This window comes from Panthera onca, chromosome F2 (genome assembly GCF_046562875.1).
Source record: "Panthera onca isolate mPanOnc1 chromosome F2, mPanOnc1 haplotype 2, whole genome shotgun sequence".
In the NCBI taxonomy this organism is placed as follows: Eukaryota; Metazoa; Chordata; class Mammalia; order Carnivora; family Felidae; genus Panthera; species Panthera onca.
In genome coordinates, this window is record NC_138356.1 from 54,301,363 (window position 1) to 54,325,205 (window position 23,843).

At 41.0% G+C, this 23,843-nt stretch overlaps 1 protein-coding gene across 1 annotated transcript in view; it reads left to right on the forward strand.

Moving 5' to 3' along the window:
* Positions 1-874: 874 nt before the first annotated feature.
* Positions 875-23,843, forward strand: part of TRHR (thyrotropin releasing hormone receptor) — a 48,376-nt gene continuing 25,407 nt past the window's right edge. The window contains exons 1-2 of the mRNA XM_060611161.3: positions 875-1,437; positions 1,961-2,834. Coding sequence (XP_060467144.1) covers positions 2,046-2,834 — 789 coding nt within the window. The 5' untranslated portion in view covers positions 875-1,437; positions 1,961-2,045. The remainder of the gene's footprint in view (positions 1,438-1,960; positions 2,835-23,843) is intronic.

Below are 23,843 nucleotides of genomic sequence, written 5' to 3' on the forward strand. Positions count from 1 at the left end.
CTTATTGGTACCTAGCATTGAACATGGCTTTGATCACCCCATGGTTCTGTATACTCAAAATCTACACTTCCATTGATATCTAGAAAGAAGAACATCTAAACATCTTAAAACAGAGAATCAAACCATTTACCATACAGGGAATTTGGTTAAGGGTTGTTTTTCGTTGTCAGTTAATAAATAAGAGTGGACCAACATTAACGTTTGGTGTATTAGGTTGGTGCCTGTGGAAGGGAGACATGTTTTCTGAGCCTCTATAAAAAAAAACCATAAGGATTTTAGAGAAATAAAAATCAAGTGGAAGTACAGTTTTCTAAAAAAAAAAAAGAAAGAAAAAAAGAAAGAAAGAAAGAAAGAAAGAAAAAGAAAGAAAGAGATGGAACCATGAAGTTTCGTTTCAGAGGTGTGGTACCAGAGTTGCCCTGGCCTAGATTTCCACAGGATGCGTTTTCCACCTGGAAATAAATGAACACAAAACGTTGCTGGGTAGTAGTACGTGTGGTTGGCATACCAGAAGTGGATGAATAGGGAAAAGGCACCCAGAGCAGTTAGAGAGATTCTAAGAAGTTATGCAGAGCCAGAGTTGAAAAACAAACTTAACAGATCATATGTAGGTGTAAATCAATATTTTTAGCTCAAAGAATTTTTTAAAAACTGATTTTTATAAGCCTCAGAAGATCACAGCTGCCATGGCTTAAAATCAATTTTAACTCATTTTCCATTCATGTAATATGAGAGGAGGGAGCCAATTTCACTGGTTCACTGGAGAAATAGTTTAAGGGTTTCCATAGTGGAGAAAGAAGTTGGTTTCAGTTCGGACAGATATTTCAAGCTTCAAGGGCTGTGTCTGGACGGAGAAGGATTTGCTCTCCCGGAAGTCCCATCACACACAGGGAGTGTGAACATATTTCAGGGCTTCTCAGGTACTGGAATTCCTGTGGCACTTAGACTAGAAGAGACTACAGTCCCAGCTGCCTCTGGAACCCTTGCTTGTGATTTCAGCCTTCCAGAGAGACGGAAGACCCTGTCATCAGCATGTTTAAAAGGAAATCCTTCAAGGGGAGAAGACTCTGAATCAGTGAGGACTGGCTGGCCGGCGTGTGTGTGTGTGTGTGTGTGTGTGTGTGTGTGTGTGTGTCAGAGAGCGGGGGGGGGGGGGGGGTGAGGAGGGAGGGAGAGAGAGAGCATGTGTGCTCATTAGGGGACGCTCTATGATTCGACAGCCTCATTGTTGCTGCCGCTGCTCCTGCTGCGGCTGTGTGGTCTGTCAGCAGTTGGAAAGAACTGCAAGGGTTTAGAGGAACTGCAGGTCTGAAGACTGAGCGCTGCTAAATGGTATCCCCGTCAACAAAGTAGACGAGACCTCCTGCAGGATTGGAAACTTGGACTTATTACTGCTTCATCCACCTGGAGAAAGCAGGCAGCGCCACAGAGGAAAAGGTAAGAGAAGAAATTGGCCTCTACTGGGAAGGCAGGGCAGGGGGCATGGGGAAATGGAGGCTCAAAGACTTGCTATTTTGTAGCCAAGCCCTCCCACCCTCAGAGAGCAAAGGAGGCAAACGCTAAAATCCTACCAAGCTTCATCACTGAGCCTTTTCCCCCTGGTACATTTTTCTTCTTTACACTTTTCCCAAGCATCTAAGAGGTCTCTTTGTATTTCTTTTTCAGCGAGAGCAGATATCATTCAGTTTTTCCTTCTGGGCAGTCTTTCAAAATAGGGAGCTTTCTCTGTTTCTCTTACGAGCTTTTTCTCCATTAAGAGGAAATAGGTGCCTCTTATTAAGCTGGTCAAAAAACAGTTGCTCCTTCCTACACGAGGGTTGCCTTAAAAGGAGTTTTCAGAAGTACATGTGAGCCCTGTTACTGTAGAAACACGAGAGGTGAAAGTAGCGGAAGAGAGAGCTACTGTCAGTGACTGGCCCCATTTGAAACGGTGATGAATTTGGACTATAACTCTTCACAGGGGGAGAGAACCACTGAGATAAAGGCAGAACACCAGGAAGAGGATGTTTTGAGAAGTGTTTCAGAGAAACTTCAAGTCACTAAAGATGGAAAACGAGACAGTAAGTGAACTGAACCAAACACAGCTTCAACCCAGAGCAGTGGTGGCCCTAGAATACCAAGTGGTCACCATCTTCCTTGTGCTCGTTATTTGTGGTTTGGGCATCGTGGGCAACATCATGGTGGTCCTGGTGGTCATGAGAACCAAGCACATGAGGACCCCCACAAACTGCTACCTGGTGAGTCTGGCAGTAGCTGATCTCATGGTCCTGGTGGCTGCTGGCCTCCCCAACATAACAGACAGTATCTATGGGTCCTGGGTCTACGGCTATGTGGGATGCCTCTGCATCACTTACCTCCAGTACTTGGGCATTAATGCCTCCTCTTGTTCCATCACAGCCTTTACCATTGAGAGGTACATAGCAATCTGTCACCCCATCAAAGCCCAGTTTCTCTGCACATTTTCCAGAGCCAAAAAGATCATCATCTTTGTCTGGGCTTTCACATCGATTTACTGTATGCTCTGGTTCTTCTTGCTGGATCTCAATATTAGCACCTACAAAGATGCTATTGTGGTGTCCTGTGGCTACAAGATCTCCAGGAATTACTACTCACCTATTTACCTAATGGACTTTGGTGTCTTTTATGTTGTGCCGATGATACTGGCCACCGTCCTCTATGGATTCATAGCTAGGATCCTCTTCTTAAATCCCATTCCTTCAGATCCTAAAGAAAACTCTAAGACATGGAAAAATGACTCAACCTACCAGAACAAGAATATGAATTCAAAGACCTCTAATAGATGTTTCAACAGCACAGTATCTTCAAGGAAGCAGGTAAGCAAACCAAAGCCTCCAAGTCCACAGAAGAAATGTGGGATAGAGTCCCTTGCAGGATGGGGTCCACTTTGCCTTACTTAGCTGATGGCAAAAAGAAAATACAGTCATGCAAATGTTTCACAGTTGAAGCTTCTGCTTTAGATATTAAATCCATCTCTAAAGCAAGTAAAGACCTAAAAATAGGTGGGGAAAATGTGCATAGCAGCAGGTATCGGTTTAGGTGCTGTTAGGATAGAGGGAAATATAAACAGAAACTCTAGAAATCCACCTTTAAAATGTTTGTGACTCTCTGGGAAATGTTATCAAAATACACCATTTGTGGCTTCTGGATATCTTTAAAAGTTCTATTACATGACAAAGATTTGATAAGGTAGTTTGAGAAAAGATGAGTCAAAGCAATAATTCTACAGTTGTTCACTGAGATATATAAATGAGAGGGGTTCAGTTCCTGGACTTCCTAGTTTTAGTGGGGAAAGTTTCTATCACCCTCTCCCCCAGCTCCCTGCAAAGTATCCCAGCATGCAGAAGCTGAAAAAGCACTTTGCTCAGGAAATGTTCTGATAAAAAGGCTAACACCAAGCTCAATTTGTTTGTCACAAAGAATGATTTATTTTTTTATATGTCTGTTTTTCCTGGTAAGCATAACTAAAAATCCCTTTATGCTTTCAGATCACCAAATGTGGATGTGGTTACGGTTGAATAGTGGTTTTACTAGTGAATGGAGTGCAACTTTGTTACAGTAGAAAAGGCTTATAAGACAATATAGGAATGAAATACCTTTATACCACATACACGTTCAACTCTATTTACATATGAACTTAGCCTTCATTTCCTTTCCCTTCTCTGCTAAACACAATAAACACATGGTAAACATTTATTCTCATGGCTGAAAAAGAAAACTTGAAATCAACAGTACTGGCTCTCTCTCTCTTTCCCTGTATGAAATGCAGTTCTTCCTGTGTGCATAGATAGAAACTGAGGAAGCATGCTTTAAAAAGTATGCATATAGATTATATATGCTATTACTTCCTAAACTCTAGGTTCGTTGAGATATGAAGAATTTTAATTGGACATATGGGCACACACTGAAGTGAGCTACTAATAATTACAGGTGTTGTAGATATGCATGGCATACATAAGAAACTGTAATTTAAAAGGAGTATCATTTTACATGATACTGTGAGATTTGATTTATAGAACATTTATTACTGAAGATACCTCGATACTAGACAGAGAAGATGTGGGAAGTGCCAGCTCTTAGATCCCTATTGCTTTGGGTCCAGCAATGCCAGCTAATACAGGGCATGTTTGGCCATCCATTACCCAAAACTTGATTAAGCAAAATTTAGAGAGATCTGCTGTCCATCTGCTAAGACAAACATTAACAAATACATTAAGAAAGTAAAGAATATGTACATCTCAATTAGAGATCAAACATGGTTTAATGTCTGCAGCAAAGGGGGTCAGCGAGTAAATTTGTTCATTAGACTCCAATTTACATTCTTGTTATAAATTCTAAAAAAAATGTTTGCACTAATGTGCTTCTTTTCAATTATAGTCACTAGTACCTATTTTAAATTGTTAATTATGTTACATGTTCACACTCTTATTTCAAAGCTATTACAGATAGTCTCTTTATACAGGTTGGGCGTAGGAGACAAAGTTGAAGATTTGGTCCCAAACAATCCTGGGCTTAAATGCCAGGGCCCTAATCAAACAGGATGACATTGAATAAGCAGAACACTGTGAGCCTCAGTCTCCTCATTTATAAAATAAAGATAAATAGCATCCAGGCTTGGTATGAGGGTTCAACAAAACATCATATGAAATGGAACAGTGATTAACACCTGACTGTCAGTTAGCCTCCTTCCTAGTTTTGTAATCTGTGGGCAACTGTAAGAGAAATAAAGATTTGTTCTTTAAAATACTATATACAGTCACCATTTAAACAGCTTAGTTGTTGAACAGATGTGTATATGATATAGTACCCTCTCTAAGGAACTTTTGAATAACGAAGGTATTTGGGAATGTATTCGGAGCATTTGGGTTTGTCACAATAACATCACTGTCTGATAGCATTCAAGAGTGACAGGCATCAAATGTCCTGACATGTGCAAGACAGGCCTGCGCGTTGAAGCAGTGCCCTGTCACAAATGCCAATAACGCCCTCATTGAGAAACACAGGATGGCATATAAATCAATAGAAGTGCATTTAAGTAATATGTCATGAAATTCAGTCTTGATTACAGATGTGATGGCAATTCAGAGAAAAGAAAGGAAATTATGGGGCTAAAGGGATCAGAGAAGGCTTCCTGGAAGAGGTGGCATTTGAAAAGGCTCTGAAAGAATGGAGCTCCTTTGCAAAGTAAAAGTTAAGAGGACAGCACTCCACACAGGAAAGGGCCTGGCTGGGGTGAGAATGTTATGGGTTTTGAAAGGAGACAAGGAAGGGCACACAGAGTGGGATTTTTATGGTATTAAGTGATTTGGTTGATTAAAATGAGTGATGTATTTGGGGGAGCAGTAAAAAGAAAGATTGTATTAATGTGTGTGTGTGTGTATGTATGTGGTTAAGAGACAGAGAAGGGGCTGTGGAGGATCCCAACTATCAGGCAGAGAAGGGAGTTGTGGGTGGTGAGCAGAGAGCAGCAGTCCGCAGCATGATTCAGGGGGGTGATCAATGTGTGGATGAAACAGGAGACCATTGGCAGAAAGACCACTTTGGAAATGGGTGGTAGTGATTCAGGCATGAGGTAGTAAGATTCTCTATCAGGAGAACTTAAAGTAAGGTGTGAACCAGAGATGTTTCAAAGAAAGAAAGGGTGAAGCGTGAACATAGAGGACACACTGGCTGGAGACAACACAGCATCAGGGCTCTGAGCCTAGAAGATGCAAGTTGCCCTGATCGATGAGTGGGAGTGAGAGCCATGCAGGGGGGCCCGTTTTGTCCAAAATCAATGCACCTTTCGTTTGGCCTTTTTCTCTTCTAAAATTGTCCTTTTCTTAAATCTTCGAAAGGTTCAAACCTCCACCTACTATGACCAGGGTCTTTTATTCCATATTTTGTCTGCATTTTTTTTCTTTCCGGCAAGTTTAATTTACATTTTAATAAATACACTGTCTGGGCCAGGTCTTTCAAACCAAGTTATTAAAGTCAAATATGCATAGCCTAAGAGATCTCTATTTAAAAAGTAAATAAATGAGCATTTATATGTAAGGGACAAACGTGCATTTTCGTTTGTCTTCAACTTTTATCCCCCATGCAGAAAATCCAGATCATATCTTCCCCCCCCCCCCTATTATTTAGAGATTCAAATATATTTTAGGAAACCGACTAAATATTTGGTAAATTCAATGAAATAAATTACTCAAAATCAAGGCTTGGGCCTGTGTAGAAAAAATATTTTTCTGATTGACTAAATCTTTTGCTTTATAATTGGGTGTTTTGATATTGAGGAGATAAGGTTTAAATGGTCCCATTTGTCACATTTCAGCTCTCTTCACACAGTGCCAATTCCCATGTGGAGCATTGTGTAGATAAAATATCTCTATTACTGGCTGTATATTTCAAAAGAATTGATTGGATCCTTCGGTACTTTGGAGGCACAGAAACATCTTGGTAATGGACTGTACTACAGATACACACATTCAGTACAAGCATTTACTTTCCATAGGATGCAGGGGTGCTCAGAACATTGTGTGGATCAGGCTACCAGTTTTCTTTTGCATTCAGTGGCTCTAATTAGTTTCTCTTTTCTCTGGTGGGAAAACTGTGGAACAGAGTCCAAATAGAAGCTCTGAGTTTATGGCAAATTTTCTGTTATGGGTTTTATTTGACTAAAGAAGCCTTTAAAATACCAGTCTCTGTTTCCATACATTTCTTACCAGCCTTCTACCTTACCAGAGGAACATTGCTAGCCCAAGAAACAAAGCTGCCCTTTTTAAAAAATTTTTTTAACATTTATTTATTTATTCAGAGACAGAGACAGAGCGTGAGCAGGGGAGGGGCAGAGAGAGAGGGAGACACAGAATCTGAACCGGGCTCCAGGCTCTGAGCTGTCAGCACAGAGCCCGGAGCGGGGCTCGAACTCATGAACCACGAGATCATGACCTGAGCCTAAGTTGGATGCTTAACTGATTGAACCACCAAGGTGCCCCACAGCTTTCCTTTTTAAAGTGATACATGCCTTTTGTTGTTGTTGCTACTGTTATTGCTGCTGATGATATAAAAGCAATCATGCATATTATGGAAAACACGGAAAACTAGGATTAAGAAAAAGGCATCTCTTACTCCACCTCCCCAAACCATAGTTTATTAGCACGTGCTTATATTCTTTTCCTTATGTTTTCACTTGATCTTTTGTATATAAATACAGAAATACATATATATACATAAAATTTTATACTCTGCCTTTACATAAAATGTTGAAATTAATATTCTCAAGGAGAATAGCAGAGTAAAAGAAAATGGGTAAGACTGAGTAAGTTTCTCTTAGTCTTGATTTTTTTTAATCAATAAAAGGGGAATAACAATTACTCACAGACTCCTTGTCCAAATCCAATGAGATGCATGTGACAAAATTCATCTTAGCTCCTTCCACCTGTCCCCTCCACTACCCTTCCCTCCTGTCTGTCCTTTCTCACTGATCTCCAGCCCCTTGGCACACTCCAGTAGTGAGATGGGCTCCTGGAAAATGGAAAACTGAGATAAAGAAAGGGCTTAAATGTGTCTTTTCTCTTCTCCTCATTCCTCCCTCCAACTCCTGCCTCCAGTGCTATTTACTTTTTTTTAAAGGTGTTTTGGGGTTTTTTTAAAGTTTATTCACTTTTGAGAGAGACAGAGACAGTGTGAGCAGGGGAGGGGCAGACAGAAAGGGAGAGAGAGAATCCCAAGCAGGCTCCACATCATTAGCACAGAGCCCCATGGGGAGCTCAAACTCACAGAATCGTGAAATCATGACCTGAGCCGAAACCGAGAGTCAGGCCCCCCAATGTGCTACTTACTTTTTAAAGAAAACACCTTGAACAAGGAAAATCCTTTAAGACATTGGAAGGGTCTTAAGGGAGGGAAAGAAGGCATAATGGTATAATATCAGGCAGTAGTGCTGGTATTTGGAAGCATAAAATCCTGTAAGTTGTCTAGGCAGCTTCATCAATGGCTAATCTTATCAGGCAAATTAATGGTACTAAACCCTTCAGCGTTAAGCCTAAATCAGGGGTTTCTCAAGTTTTACTGTGACTGTTTCCACAGTTCCTTTTTTGATTTCTATTTGTTTTATTTGCTTCATTTGTCTGGGATCAATTATATCCTTCATAGTATAAAGGTCTCGAAGATGGAAGAAAATACGATTGTTGTCACTTGGCACACAGGTATCTAAGTGAGCCATCTTATTTTTATTATCAAAGAATAGCCTTCTATTTTCCCATTCACATCCTGTATAAGGAAAGACTCTGTACATACCCCATAAACCAACTCATTGAAAATCCCCTGCAGTTATGTGCTTTGTGTCCCTTGGTTAGATGAACATTGTTTATTCCTAGTTTTATATTTGCAGCTTTGAGCCATAATTTCATCAGTAGAGAAAAATAAAATTTCCTATATGCCTCCTATGTACCCCTACAGCATTCTTAATTTGGCCATACACACACACACACACACACACACACACAAGCACACCTTAAAATCAGCTAGCCTTGATCATGACAAACTGTATTTCTTTACGTAGCCTTTTGTGAATTCTTCAAGCTGCGAGCAGATATCCCAAGCTCCAGACACAGGAAGGCTGGGCTGGCACCATGTCTTTAGGCTCCTTTACCTTTTCTTTATGGGTTGGGGGAGGGTGAGAAATATAAAGCTAGAGCAAGGTCAACACTAAGCAAAGTTGTGCAGTAGGGCATTTTATATTTGATATCTTCCTCACTTTAATGAAACATCCATTCATAATCCAAAAAGCACCTAACACTGTCCTAAGTGTGGAGGCTACAGGGACATAGAGAGACGAACTCTTCACCTTCAAGGAGCTCACTATTGACGATGTGCACACACTATCCTGAGCAGCCCATCATGTTCTGGATAGAAGGCACAGCATCAGGAGGGGAGAGGTGAAATGAGGGAGAAAGGAGGCAGGTTTTCTGGAGTATGTGGCATTGAGTTGAGCCTGTAAAGATGGACAGAAGGTCTAAAAGCCACACCAAGAAGACCAGGAGAGAAAGAAGGAACGGACCCCAACAGAACAGAGGCTGGGAGATGGCTGGGCAGGTTCAGGGACAGAACAGTCTAGAGCTGGTGTCGTTGCAGTGGGGCAACAGAAAGCAGTTGTCCAATGAAGGTCGCCTGACCCTGTTGCATCTGACTCCCTTCTTGCCTCCACAACCTTGCCCTTTGTAATTCTCCCTGCTTTTATCCGTGCTCAGTTATGAGTCTGCAGCACGCAGCTCTAGCAAACACTTTATTGTTTTATGGACATCATGTAAGTGCATCAAATCCAATATGTCTGAGACTAAACCCATTATTTTTCTTGATAACCTCTACCTTCCTCTTTCTTTCTTATTTGAGAGTCCCAACCCAGAAATCCGGGAGTCCTTCTAAGGTGCCTTCTGCTCTGTATACCCAAGTCTGAGTGGTTCTAGCTCCAAATTCTCATATTGTACATACCTCGTTCACACCACCATTGTCCTCCCTCGCCGCTGCCCACTTGCTCGAATTCAGCACACACCTCAGCAGCCTCTCAGGCTCTAGTTCCAATCTCTCCCAAATCATTCTGTACACTGCTCACTAGGGGATTGCTCTAACACAGAGATATGTTATCCAAGTGATTTATATGGTTCCCTGAGGTCTACAATTTAAACATCTTAGCATTAACAAGTAAGATCCTGCCTCCTTCCTATGTTTTCAGCTTATTCTCTTGTGGCTCTCCTAACTTATACTTTATGCTGTAGTGATACTGAATTATTTGTAGCTCTCTGAACTTGTTCTTTCAGCCAGAATGCCCTTCATCTGGCAAACTCGCAATGATCTTTTGAGTCTCAGATCAAATGGTACCCCCAGCTACCCCACCAAGCCTTCCCTGAATTTCTCAGGCAAATTTATATAACTTAATGCCTAGCTGTAACTATGTATGTTAGGTATTCTAGCTATGTTTCCATAATGATTTGCATATACTGCTGGTTTAGTAATTCTTAGCATCATTATTGTTAGTCTGTCCAGCTTCCTACTGCCACAAACATCCTTAAGAGTAGGGTCTTGTATCCTCAGTGACCTCAGCACTGTGTCTGGCACAGAGCAGACTTCCAAAAGTCTGTATACGTAGTTGCGTGTTACAGCCAAAAAATACAGGCTTTGGAAGACTAGGTTGTTAGCGTGTCTTCCCAACTCTGTGTTGGCCACACTGGTTGCTTAAAATTGGCCATGGGTGTAGTTTTGTTTTTTTTTTTAACTACAGAAATCAGCAAGTATGACACTTCAGTGTTTCCCCTTTTTCTGTGGCAAGCCAGCTGTTAAGTATTTTTCAGCACACTTGTGTGTGTGTATCATATGTAATTTTACATATATAATGAATGAAAGTGTGAAAGAGTACATGCACATTTACTTTGGGGCTTGGTCAATTCCAATATTATTTTGCTCCATGAAAAATTGTTGTGGATTTATGCTACAGTCTTCTCTGCTTTTAATTACAATTTTCTTGCCTTTCATTGCATCCCCTTTTTTAAAAAAATTATTTTATTTCACTGTAAGTAATCTCTACACTCAACATGGGGCTCAAACCCATAACCCCAAGACCAAGAGTCGCATGCTCCACTGACTGAGCCAGCCCCGCACCCCTACTGAATCCCTTTTTTATTCTAAAGTAGCCACACAAGCAACTACCCAGTATGATGGTGACTATGTGAGTAGACAAGGCTTTTTATGAATATTTCCCCTCCCAGACAGGATAGGCTAATTTAGAAATATGGAAGACACAAGTAATAATTTACCTTTTATACAAAATCCTGTTGGCTTTCCAATGAGCCTTTGAAATACCCTCTGTAATGAAAGAGTTGCACTGGACAGAATGGGCAGAGAGGCAGGGGGATAGCACCTCAGGGAAGGAAAACAATGTCAGCAGAGATATAAAAATGAGAATAAATCTATCTGACCGTCCCTATGTGACTAATTTTCCTAAAACAATTTGCACACATCATTTTCTTTCAAAAGGAATATCCCCAATATCCTCTGACTAGCTCTTAAAACTCTCTAAAGTCTGACCCTTTCATCATTATTTTGGCTTTGTTTTATCCATTATTTCTTCAATTCAAAAAACATTTATTGAGTGCCAATTTCATGCCGGGGATTGCTCTGGAAGACCAATGATAGTCACTATCTTAAGGAACTTCTAGTGAAATATCAAAGATCGCCACTAAAGACAGTTGGAAAAATAGAAGGTTAGGCTGTACAGTGTGCAGAAGAGGCAACAGAGAGTGGTGAACAGTGTGCTTAAGGCTGGAAAGCAAGCCTCCCACAGAGTAAGAGTCACCTGCACAGGACAAAAAAGAGCAGACTTATCTGTATTCATTCCTTCCCCATAGATTCAGGCATGTCATACCAGATTCTCCCGCACACACCAGTCTCATTTATATTTTGCAACCTTGCTCATGCAATTTTTTCCCACCTGTAAAGCCATCCCCACTCTTTACGCTACCACACCTCTCTGTGCATCTCACGTTTCAACCTTGGGCTGCAGTTGGATCAACAGGTCCCGTATATTGGACATATATTGGAAGGTAGGTGAGCGTGAGCTCTAGAGTCAGAAACACATAGGGACACCTGGGTGGCTTAGTCAGTTGAGCATCCAACTCTTGATTTCAGCTCAGGTCATGATCCCGGGGTCATGGTCAAGCCCTGCGTCCAGCTCCACACCTGCTTGGGATTTTCTCTCTCTTTCTCTGCTTCTATCCCTCTTCCCTGCTCATTCTCTCTCTCTAAAACAGGAAAAAGAAAAAGAAAGAAAGAACAACATAAGTCCCAGCTCTTTTACTTTGGATAAGTTATTTTACTTCTTGATATTTCGGTTTGTTCATATGTAAAATAGGATACTAATGATACCCACTCATAAGATTCTTGTGAGGCAATGCCTAGTCCATAAGAAGTATTCAGTAATTCTTATTTACTATATTTAAATTGTATGCTATATTTGGAATGTCAGTTACTCCCTCCTTTTTCATGACATAGCAAAAATATAAACGGGTAATTCTTTCCCAAAGAAGACAAATTTAAGAGGTTATAAAAGTGATAGATCTTCCAGGATCATCTAACAGCATATTAATGAGATCAAATTAGTAAATACTTCCTGAGTTCCTACTACGTGCCCAGAGAGAAATATAAGTGCAATATAAAACTCACACACATAACAGAAGCTAAGTGTCACTGACTTTTTACTATGTATTCTGTACTCTTTTATTTGAACTAACTCATTAAATTCTCACAACCATCATGGGAAGTAGTAACTAATTATAGAAGAGGATCCAAAGTCATCAGGGGCTGCTAAGTGTCCTTCTCTGGGTCACACAGCTGGCTGTGGCAAGCCAGGATTTGAACCCACACTCCTGCTCCAGAGCTGATACAATATCAACCATAAGGGCAAGAAAAAAGAAAATAAAGGTAGGATTGGTGGAGGTTTAAGTAAGTTTCCTGGAGCTGGTAGGATGAAAGGGGTCCAGAGGATTTAAGAGGGTTACAGAGGGGAGATAACAGAGGTTCTCCCAGATAAAAGAGGGAGAAGGGAAATATGTGGCAGTATTATCCATAGGAGAAAAAAGCCCAGAATTTAAAAATGTGTGTTCTGTCTGAAGAACAGTGATGAGATGAGCTAGATGTGAGCCAAAGGTCCATGTTAGTGAGACATTGGATATAACTGTGGAGGACACACAGGCTGGGAATGGATCGATGAGACCAGGAACCCAGCACAACATCCCCACTAGAACCTAGCTGGCGGCTCCCTGGTCTCTCCATTGGGCGATGCCACGGAAGAGTGCATGCTGTACAAAGCTGCTCAGCCGCCCTTGGAGTTTCCATTCCAGCCTTGGTGACCTCTGTCCCTGTACAGGACCATAAGCAGTTCCTTCTTTTTGTGCTTGAAATGCCTATTTCAAAGCTTCCTGATTTCCTCATACCATTATACCTGCAACGTTTTCCACTGAAAGTTCTCCCCTGTCTGACATCTGTCTTCTCTCTATCACTGCTTCCTCCGCACCTGTGTTTCATTGCCCCTCTGCGCTGCAGATGGGGAGGCCGGCTCCTGCCTTGCCAGGCTCTTGCCCGGGCTTCTCAACCAGTCTCCCAGCCCTTAATCTCCCTCCTCTGGGTCATCCCCAAGAGTGTTGCTCAGATCCTCTAAAATGCACACTTGATAACATCCCTATGATGCCTGGAATCACCAATATCCTGTGTCTTACAGGCATAACTGCAGCATCATTATTACGGTATACTGGGACATTTATGATCTGCTCTCTACTCTCCCAAACCCACCTTCAATCCCCAGCACCCCATTCCAGGAGCAGTTTCCTAAACTGACCCGCTCTGTCATGGGTCCAAGCCAGCATGCAAACCCTGAGCTGGAAGCTTTCTGCAGCTCCTTCTTGGACCTGTTACTTCTAATCCGCCCCTCACTGATCTCCTCTCGGAGCAGGCTTTCCAGAGCCCACTGGCAGCAAGTGTTTGAGGTTTCTCCCTCCCCTCAGCAGCATTTTGTTCTCACATCTGTGCAGCACACTGTGTTGATGTAATAATTTGTTCAGATGTCTCTGCCACCAGATCATGTGTCCCACACTGGCGGCAACATTATCTGGTTCGTTTTTGTGTCCACACTGCCTGTTGTGGTGCCTCGGGACATACTGATAAATGACTGAACGGGTAAGGACTGGGTGTAAAGGATGAGGATGCTGGAAGGGTCAAATATGACTCTGGCAGTTCTTTTCTGAAGCCTGCAAATGGTGAAATTGAGAGAAACATTGAGGGAGAGATGTCAAAAGCACTGTCCGAAATCTTCACTGTCAGAGGAGGATCATTTTTCCATTGTGTTTAGGATTTGGAAGTTTTTACATTGTGAATGGAGTGGTCAGGATCAAATATGTGCCTTCAGAGGTCATTAGAATAATGGAAAGAAGGTGTAATTTGGATTGAATCTAAAGAGAGGGAAGGACAGACTAACAAAAACTGAGTTCTGGAGGAATCTTTATAATTAGGAGGCTGGAAGAGGACTGGAGTCTTTGCTGTATAAAAAGACCTATTTTCCCCTCTTGGAACATGGCCAGAGGGCCAAAGGCAGAATTATAATAGATGCTTTGCCTCCAGTTGGGAGGGAAAATAAAGAAAGAAGAATGAGCCAAGGAGAGAGAGAAGTTTCCGTTATAAGAGTAAGTGGATTTATCTAAATCTGGGAAGTCATGGCCTTGCCACCAGAGTCAAACACAGCTCTTCATAGCTGCATGCAAGGTGCATAAGAACTTAAACTACAAATTAAATTCTCTCTGAAAATTAGACAAGACTAAATGTGCGCACAAAATAGAATGAATAATGCAAAACCCCTGACAGCCCTGTTTAGGTGAAATAAAAATAGAAAAAAAGTCATTTTGGAAAAGAAAATCCTGCAACCTTTCATAAGCAGCACCGGTGACTTGAGGCTGTCCCTCTAGGATAGCTCGCCTGAGCATAATTGTGTAGTGACTGCAAGTAGGTGAAGCATCCTGTGCCTCTCCATTCTGCACTTCGGCGTTGGAGCTCTATCGGGATTTATGGCTCTGGGAGAACTCAGCATTTTTTCTGCAGGCAGAAGCTCTGAGCTTAGGGAAGGCGGCCGTGACTCAGTGAGAAAGGCAGCACCATCTTGAGAGTGAGAGAGAACAGAAGCAGGGTAAAGGCAGAGCACCCCATGAATTTTTAAGGATCATTTGTAAAGTCAAGTAACTGGAGCCTCCAGTACTGTGAAGGACTGATGCCCTGCCATCTTGCTCTGATTGGAGTTCGGCTTTGTGACTGATTCGACCTGGCAAATGTAGAAGATTATGCATACAGAAAATGTGGATGAGGGAGGGCGGGAGAAAAAAACGGGCACTGAAATATTTTCTGTTCTACCAGGAAAGATGGTAATGGGCTCAGATTCAGGGTGAATTTACAGGAGAAATATTTAACCAGAAACTATAAAGTGCTAGGATGGATCTCCAGCTATTTCTCTATTAAATTAATTAAGAGCAATCAAATCAATACTTTTGTATCAACCAACTGCAGTACACAGTGGAGATGTTTTCCTTGTTAAATTATTACAATCCCTTCAGTGTGTTTTCATATGGAATAGGAAAAGAGTTGAAGTAAGGACAGATTTGCACCTGCTCATCTATGGTTTAATTGAAAATCTACTATATATCAGGCACTGTGTTAGGGACTAGGATACAAACATGAACAAGTTACAGTTCCTGCTCACAAAAAGTTCACAGTCTAGTAGGAAAAACAGGAAAGTAAACCAATAATTAAAGCTACAAAGGAATAAATGTTATCATCAGAAAAAGCACAGTGGTATTCTGTTCTACTGACCTAGATGGCTTAGGGGCAGATGGGCATCAGAAAGGCTTTCTGGAAAAGAGGACTCTTACGCTTCACCTTGTAAATTAATAGAAGTTTTGTAGGTGAAGAAGGGAAGGAAGATGGTTCATGCAGTGGGAACTATACAGGGGAAGGCTGGGAGTCCAGAAAGAATGCCATCAACCCAGAGAAATGCATATAGCTCATTAAGACTGGACAACAAAAGATGAGTCTAATGAGACAGGCAGGGACAAAGAAACAAAATCTTTATCTAAGATATTGAATGATTTAAACAATATTCTAAGGGCTATGCAAAGTCATCAGAAGATTGCAAGATGAGGCATATTATCATCAGATTTGTGCTTGAGGAAGATTGCTGTCTTCTTGTAGGCAAAGGATTGGACCAAAGTCAAGGGCATTAGCTAGGAGAGGGCTGCAACAATATGGATGGTATAATCTGAATGACTCTACACAGGCTTCACATTATAAGGTAAATGGCAGTAAGAACAGAGAGAAAGAGATACATTTAGAATCTAATCAATAGAGTTTGTGTGAGTAGATGTGCAGAAAGTGGGACAGAGAATCAAAGATAAGTCCCTTGAGCCATTGAGAAAGTAGTGTGATAGTTGACAGTCTGCATTCTGGAGTCCCGTGCACTACAGCAGAGCCAGGGTTGGCCACTGACTACGAGATGTGAGCCAGTTAATTTGGCTCACTTTGCACATCCTGTAAAAAGGACACTAATAATGGACCTATCTCTCAAGGTAACTATTAGGATTTAGTGAAAAAATCCATATAAAGCACCATGCATGGTGCCTGGAACATGGAAATGATAAACGCTAGGTACTGTTATTATTAATTGGATAGTGTAATTTGCCCAAATGAGGACAATTAGTGGAGGAACACATTTCAGGGCAGTGAGCATATTAAGTTTAGCTTTGCCCATGTTGCATTTCGAGTGTCTAGAGAACACAAGGGCTCAGTTTGAAGTATAGATTTCGAGCTTAGAAGAAACACCTGGCCTGGAGATACAGATTTGGGGCAATCAGTGTCCAGATGGTTTGTTGGGGACTCTGGGGTAGACATGATTATTAGGGGAAACTTTGTGGAATAGAAAAGAAACCCTAGAGAGGCTAGAATTCTGGGGAGATGGGATGAAGGAGCCTATAAAATAAAGAGAAGGAATTGCCAGAGAGGGAGGAGGAAAGCCAGGAGAAAGTAGAATCACAAAAGCTGAAGGAGACTTTCTATAAAGGTCAATAGAAAGAGGTAAAGGTAAGGACTGAAAAAGCACCCGAAACAGGCATTGGTCACCTTTGTGAGTGCAATTTCCATAAAGTGTTAGAGGAATTAGATTTCATGAAGTTGTGAATGAATTGATGAGGGGAAATACAGAGAGTAAGAGTAGACAACTGTTTTAACAAATTCAATTATAAGAGAGAAGGGTGGGTGGGGGGTCCATGGTAATGACAGGGAGAAAAAAAGACAGGGTATTCTTGTTTATTTTATTTTGTTTACTGCTTAATACAGGAGAAACCTTAAGCCTTTAAATCCTGATAGGAAAGAGCTAGCAGAGTGGGAGGAATTATTTGCAGATATACAAGCCAGACTCGCTGTTGAGAGGGCATGGTCCCCGAGGAAGTGCGAAGGAATACCAGAAAGAGCGTAGGCAAAGCAATCACTTTGGGGAGGGAAAGGGGGCTTCTTTCCTTTCCTGGCAGCAGGGATTGAGTCGAATTCACTCATCCACTTACAGCACCTTGCATAGTGTCTGGCACATAGAAATCTCAATGAATGTCAAATGAATGGATAAATGAGTCAATTAAAGAAGGAATGAATGATACAGGAAGAGAGGTAAGGGAGATCATGGTGGCAGATTATTTTTAGGTTAGGGGACAGGAGGTGGTTAATTATCAAAAACTGGTCTCTCTTTTCTTGGTGAAACCAAATGGAAAATCATGCCCTGAGAATGAAGAGGCAGTGGTGGAGGCATGGCAGTCCACTGTGGGGAGTGGGAGAGGCAGAGTTCATGTTTAGAAACAAGGAGCTGGTGTGATAGTATGTTACAGGCAATCTGAATTTCTTAGTGACATCTAACACTTTGCAATGGGCCAGTTCTTGGACTCATTCCCAGTAAATATGTCAGGCAAATTAGGAAAGTCCATCCCTTTGTTTCAGCAACCAAAAGCACTAATCCTTAAGGTCTTTACGTGTGTGGTGCCACATTTAGATGATCCAGTTCATTGCCTTCAAGGTTGTTTCCTTTTCTGTTACAAAGAATGGCACACCCACAGCCAGTACAATTTACATTTAGCACTTCATTCCCTTTTGTTGAGGCAAGGGTCTTATGATAAAGGGTGTGACCAGATAAGATTTGATGCATTACCAAGGGCAGAGATGTCTACATTTGCCAAAAAGTTCCATCCGAAGTCCTGCTCCAAATCGATAGAAGCCAGGTGCCTCAATAATTCCCTTACTCAAAAATGTTGTGAACAGGACCAGCTCATGGGCAACAACTCCTTTCTCACAATCTTGAGCCAGGTCTCTCTTTTATCAGCACCCTCAGCTGATGTGTCTGGTGTCCACAGTCTTTTTCCTTCCCCTCAAACATCCCGGCTCTTTCCAATATATAATTGAAGGATGCTGGGAACATATTTAAAAGCAATTAGCCTTTTGACAAAAGTAACACAACTCCATTCTGCAGACAGTTCTTGACTTTACTTTGCTCCTGACTTTGTCTCATAGAAAGAGGTCATTATGAAGTGCAAACACTCTTAATAAACAGGGATTGGCAGGATCAAGGGTGCTTGGCTCTTCTCATTCTTATGCAAGCATACTGCATTTTTGTGCCTCACCAAGACTCTTGAGCTATGAAAGGCAAAAGGCACAGAGGTTCCATATAACCTTCTCTTTATCAGTGCACTAGATCCCACACGATGTTTGCTTCTTCTGGGGGGAGCTCTCCCAACTCAAGGAGTCTGTGGCAGCCACTCAAAATCCAATGCAGACCCCAACTTCAGACATGTGGAAAACTCTGTTATGGACTATGGCTTTTAAGCTAATGAATAGTTTCTGTTGCTGGCTCCTTCCCAATTGTACTCATTTCCTCAGAATAATTAATTAAGATTGGTTATTAAATCACATCAGGCTTATTGTACCCATCCTAAACATGCTTTGATGTAGACAATTATCTATGTGCATACCACAAGTAGAAAATGCAGTCTTGAATTTATTTCTTTAATCATGAAGACTGAGATGGTAAAAGAAAACCCATGTTCCTATTATGCCCAGTTAGTCAAAAGACAGAAAATTCTGGACTGTGACGGTATGAATTATCTTCTCAAATAATTTTTAATGGTCATTAAGAAGTTCTAGACTGCCTCTCTCTCTGCCCCTTCCCCTGCTTGCACTCTCCCTCTCTCTCTCTCACAAAGAAATAAACTTTAAAAAAATTTTTTAAAAACAAAGTTCTTAGTAACATTAAAGGAAGTTACTCTCATTTTGACAAATTGATACCTAAATGTAAGCCCACTTTAAGACAGTCCTGCTGTCTTTCATAAAGAGTTAGAGTAAAGCTATTATAATTAGAATTCCATTTATTCAAGAATGTTACTTTTCTGCCTCAGCTAAACTGGCCCAATATGATCTCAATATTAAGGATAGAATCAAATTGTTTAGTAACACTGAGGAATATAAATAATTCTTTCAAAAACAATAATTTATCATAAAGCTGACTTGAATATGATAATTAGCAATGATAAAATTCACAAAATCATTTTTTCCTAAAAAAGCAATGGAAATGTCTTCACTCAGAAGCAAAACATTTAGGGCGGCTGGGTGGTTCAGTAGGTTAAATGTCCTACTCTTGGTTGCAGCTCAGGTCATGATCTCACGGTTTGTGGGATTGAGCCCTACAGCAGGCTCTACATTGACAGCAAGGAACCTGCTTGGAATTCTCTCTCTCCCTCTCAGTACCCCTACCCTGCTCACGTGCTCTCTCTTTCTTTCTCAAAGTAAATACATAAAAACTGTTTTTAAAAAAGGAAGTAAAACTGGGAATGCAAGCTGGTGCAACCACTCTGTAAAACAGTATGGAGGTTCCTCAAAAAATTAAAAATAGAACTACCCTATGACCCAGCAATTGCACTACTAGGCATTTATCCACGGGATACAGGTGTGCTGTTTTGAAGGGACATAGGCACCCCAATGTTTATAGCAGCACTATCAACATTAGCCAAACCATGGAAAGAGCCCAGATGTCCATTGATGGATGAATGGATAAAGAAGATGTGGTATATATATACAATGGAGTATTACTTGGCAATCAAAAAGAATGAAATCTTGCCATTTGCAACTATGTGGATAGAACTGGACGGTATTAGGCTAAGTGAAATTAGTCAGTCAGAGAAAGATAAATATATGACTTCACTCATATGAGGACTTTAAGAGACAAAACAGATGAACATAAGGGAGAGAGAAACAAAACTAATATAAAAACAGGGAGGGGGACAAAACAGAAGAGACTTTTAAATATGGAGAACAAACAGAGGGTTACTAGAGGGGTTGTGGGAGGGCAGATGGGCTAAATGGGTAAGGGGCATTAAAGAATCTACTCCTGAAATCATTGTTGCATTATATGCTAACTCATTTGGACGTAAATTTAAAAAAAATTAAATTAAAAAAAAAGAAGGAAGTAAAACATCTTGGTAAGCTGTTATATAGTCATGCTAGGGAAACGCTGTGCACAAAAGTTTCTGAGTGAGCAGTGATTCACCCCATGTGTACTAACTAGCCAACATTTCATACATATTGCATGTTTACAGTCATCAGAAAGATTTGATCATATTATACCTTAGTAATATATTGTAAATTTATTTTCAGATTTTTTTTACTCCAAATCCCTGAGGAACAGGGAATGTTCCCTTCAGTACAGAAACACATCCCAACCCAAACTGTAAAGAGAGGCAATGATGCCAACTCCCCAGGAGCATAGAGGGTTTTGAAAATTTCCCTCAAGTGACCCTCAAAACCTCCCCATCCCAGTTTGAGTTGCTGTTTCAATATTCTAGCTGAGATGCCTCAGTTAATATCATGCAGCAGGCTGCTTCCTGCCAATATAACCTAGAAAATAGCATGTCCCATGCCTGATTGGCAGTCGCTTATCCACCCTTCAGGTGGCTGGTATTCCTGAGCTCATTCCATGTGCTAGGTATGCTGCCCAGGAATTTTTGCACATCATCACATTTGTACCTATAGCATAGGTATCATTTATCATCTCAGTTTTAAAGGTGAGGAGTCTGAAATTTAGCAACGTTAACTTTAAGGTCATCCAATCAAGAAATGGAAGAACACGGAGGGGTACCTCGGATGGCTGTCAGTTTGCCATCTAACTCTTGATTTCTGCTCAGGTCATGATCTCATGATTTGTGAGTTCAAGCCTTATGAACTGTTAGTGATGTCAGCATGGCACCTGCTTGGGATTCTCTCTCTCCCTCTCTCTCTGTCCCTTCCCCCTGTGTGCTCTCTCTCTCTCTCTCTCTCTCTTTCTTTCTTTCTTTCAAAATAAATAAATAAATAAACATTTTTAAATAATGGAAGAACAGGGATCTAATCCTAGCATCTAATCTAAAGCTTCTGACAGTAACATTATACTCTACTTCCTCACACACTTACCCACCGTATTAGTATCTCAGAGATGAGGTACATATCTTAGGCCATACCTGCCTAAGAAAAAGGAAACTTCTGGAACTTCTGGGGCACCTGGGTGGCTCTGTCAGTTGAGCATCCGACTTTGGCTCAGGTCGTGATCTCGCGGTTTGTGAGTTTGAGCCCCGCCTCGGGCTCTGTGCTGACAGCTCAGAGCCTGGACCCTGCTTCGGATTCTGTGTCCCCCTCTCTCTCCACCCCACCCCTGATTGTCCTCTGTCTCTCTCTGTCTTTCAAAAATGAATAAACATTAAAAAATTTTTTTAAGATAAAGGGAACTTCTTATATATGTGACAATTACATCGATTCATTTATTCCACAAAATGTGCTGAACACAGTCTTGAGTGTTTCTGGCACTGTTTCAGAATTGAAAGAGTGAATAAATAAGACAAGAATCCTTGTCCTGTGGAGCTTACATTCTAAGGAGGAGGATAGAAACAGAATAAATACACACAGTATATAAACATATACACATAGTATATCAGATAGTGGAGAAAATTAAGCATATGAGGGTGATATGAAATAAGAGGGAGATGATTTTAAATAGGGTAGTCAGTGATTTAAAATAAATAGCCCATCGTCAGAATGGAGTGTTGTTTTGATTCTATATGCCGACACTAGCTAATGTCCTTTATAAATCAATGCCTGAAACAACAGAATTTTTCCCATTAAGGAAATGTTACAATACCAGGCTGGCCTACATACATCATTTAGCTTTTATGCACAGGAAGTATAGCAGTGATAGTATTCAAGTATCTTTCATGAACTTTTATAACACTTATTCTAGAGGAAAAGCCATTCTTCATTCTAATTCAGAACAGAAACAGTTTCCAATGGTGGGAATAGGGGCCTCTAGGTAGGTCAGGCACTGAGAGAGGTCGTGACTGGTGTTACCTTATCTGTATACAGTGCTTGTTCTCTTCCTTCTTGTCAGAGAAAATATGACAATGTCTACCCAGTTCCACCTAAGGAGTAAAAAGCAGTTGCCTTTTTAGGGACGTATAGGACAAGAGACTTCCAGCTCTTCAATGGCAGCCAGAGTGGTGAAGCACAGAGGGGGGCAAACCGTATGGATCAAATCCCAGCTTTGCCTCTTGTGAGTGTATGTGAGTTCCCTCATTTGTAAAATGGAGGTTAATGGCAGCACCTTCTTCAGGATGTTATTGTCGAGATTAAATGAGCTGATATGTAAATGAAACACTTAGAACAGGGTCTGATGCACAGTAAGTGATGAATGATTTTTGTTGTTAGTTTCAAAATGAGCTTTGCTTTTACAGCTTTTACTATGTTCCAAACACTACAGAAGCCCTTGATAAACATGATCTAATTTATCCACACAACCACCCTTGGAGATAGGTAGATTGTCCTTCACCATTTTTACTGAAGAGAAAACTAAAACTCAGAAATAGAAAGGGGCCCAACGTCCAACAGCCGGTAAATGCTGAAGCCAGGATTCCGGCACAGAGTGGCTGCTCTATAAGAGGAGTATTTGGCACAGGGAAATTAGAATCTGATATGAGATCCAAGGGACAGGCTTGCTCTGGGCCAGCCGGGTCTACCACCATCAATCTGGAAGTGCACTGTCTCCAACTGGTGCCTGAACTCATCATCCGTTAAGAGCACACGTCTTCTGTCTTCTGGGAAAGCTGCTCCAGGATTATTAAAAGGACTGTATCGGCATGATATTTTGTAGGTGACAGTTTTTAGAGTGGTAATGTTCATGATGCTTCTGTCATAAGAGAAATCAAATTTTAAAACAACCTGGGTCCAAAGTTGAGAGCCAGCATTATTGGCCTATATTTTTCATAGGAGCTATTGATAATTAGATGAGTAATTTGAAAAAAATAGCCATAAATCACAACAGTGGATTGAAATGGGTTATATGTCATTTATCTGTTTGACTGAAAGTTTTTGATTATTCCATTGGTTGGCAAACTACAGCCGTGGGCCAAATCCAGGTCCAAGAAAAACTGCTTGTTTTTCTAGATAAAGTTCACCCGTGTCTGTTCATTCACATGTTGTTCATGGCTGCTCTTGCATCATAGCAGTAGAGTTGAATAGTTATGACAGAGACTGTGGGCTCCGTAAAGGCTAAAATACTTACTGTCTGGCTACTTACAGTAGAGGTTTGCTGGCCTTGAACTATTCCTATTTAAAAGATTATTTGTGGGGCACCTGGGTGGCTTAGTCGGTGAAGTGTCTGACTTTGGCTCATGTCATGGTCTCATGGTTCATGAGTTTGAGCCTCCCATCAGGCTCGATGCTGTCAGCACAGAGCCTGCTTGGGATCCTCTGTCCCTCTCTCTCTCTGTCTGTCCCCTGCATGTGTGCTGTCTCTCTCAAAAATAAATAGACATTTAAAAATAAATAAATAAATAAATACATACATACATAAAAGTTTATTTGTGAAAATATATACTTAATACAGGTACATGAAAGGTGCTCAAGAAATAAATTATAAATATTAAACAAATACTACGAAAATAAGAATTACCACAAAAGAGAAAGTTCAAGCTCATCACAGGCAACCTAAATTAGCAGCTAGTGGATCCCCTGCCATCATCTTGACTCTATATCCCCTAAAGAAAATTATTTGTCCATTATATGGGAGAATCCTTGATTTCAATGGACTCTAAAAATACAAATATTGGGATGTCTGGGTGGCTCAGTTGGTTTAGCGTCCAACTGCAGCTCAGGTCATGATCTCACAGTTCGTGGGTTTGAGCCCCACATTGGGCTCTGTGCTG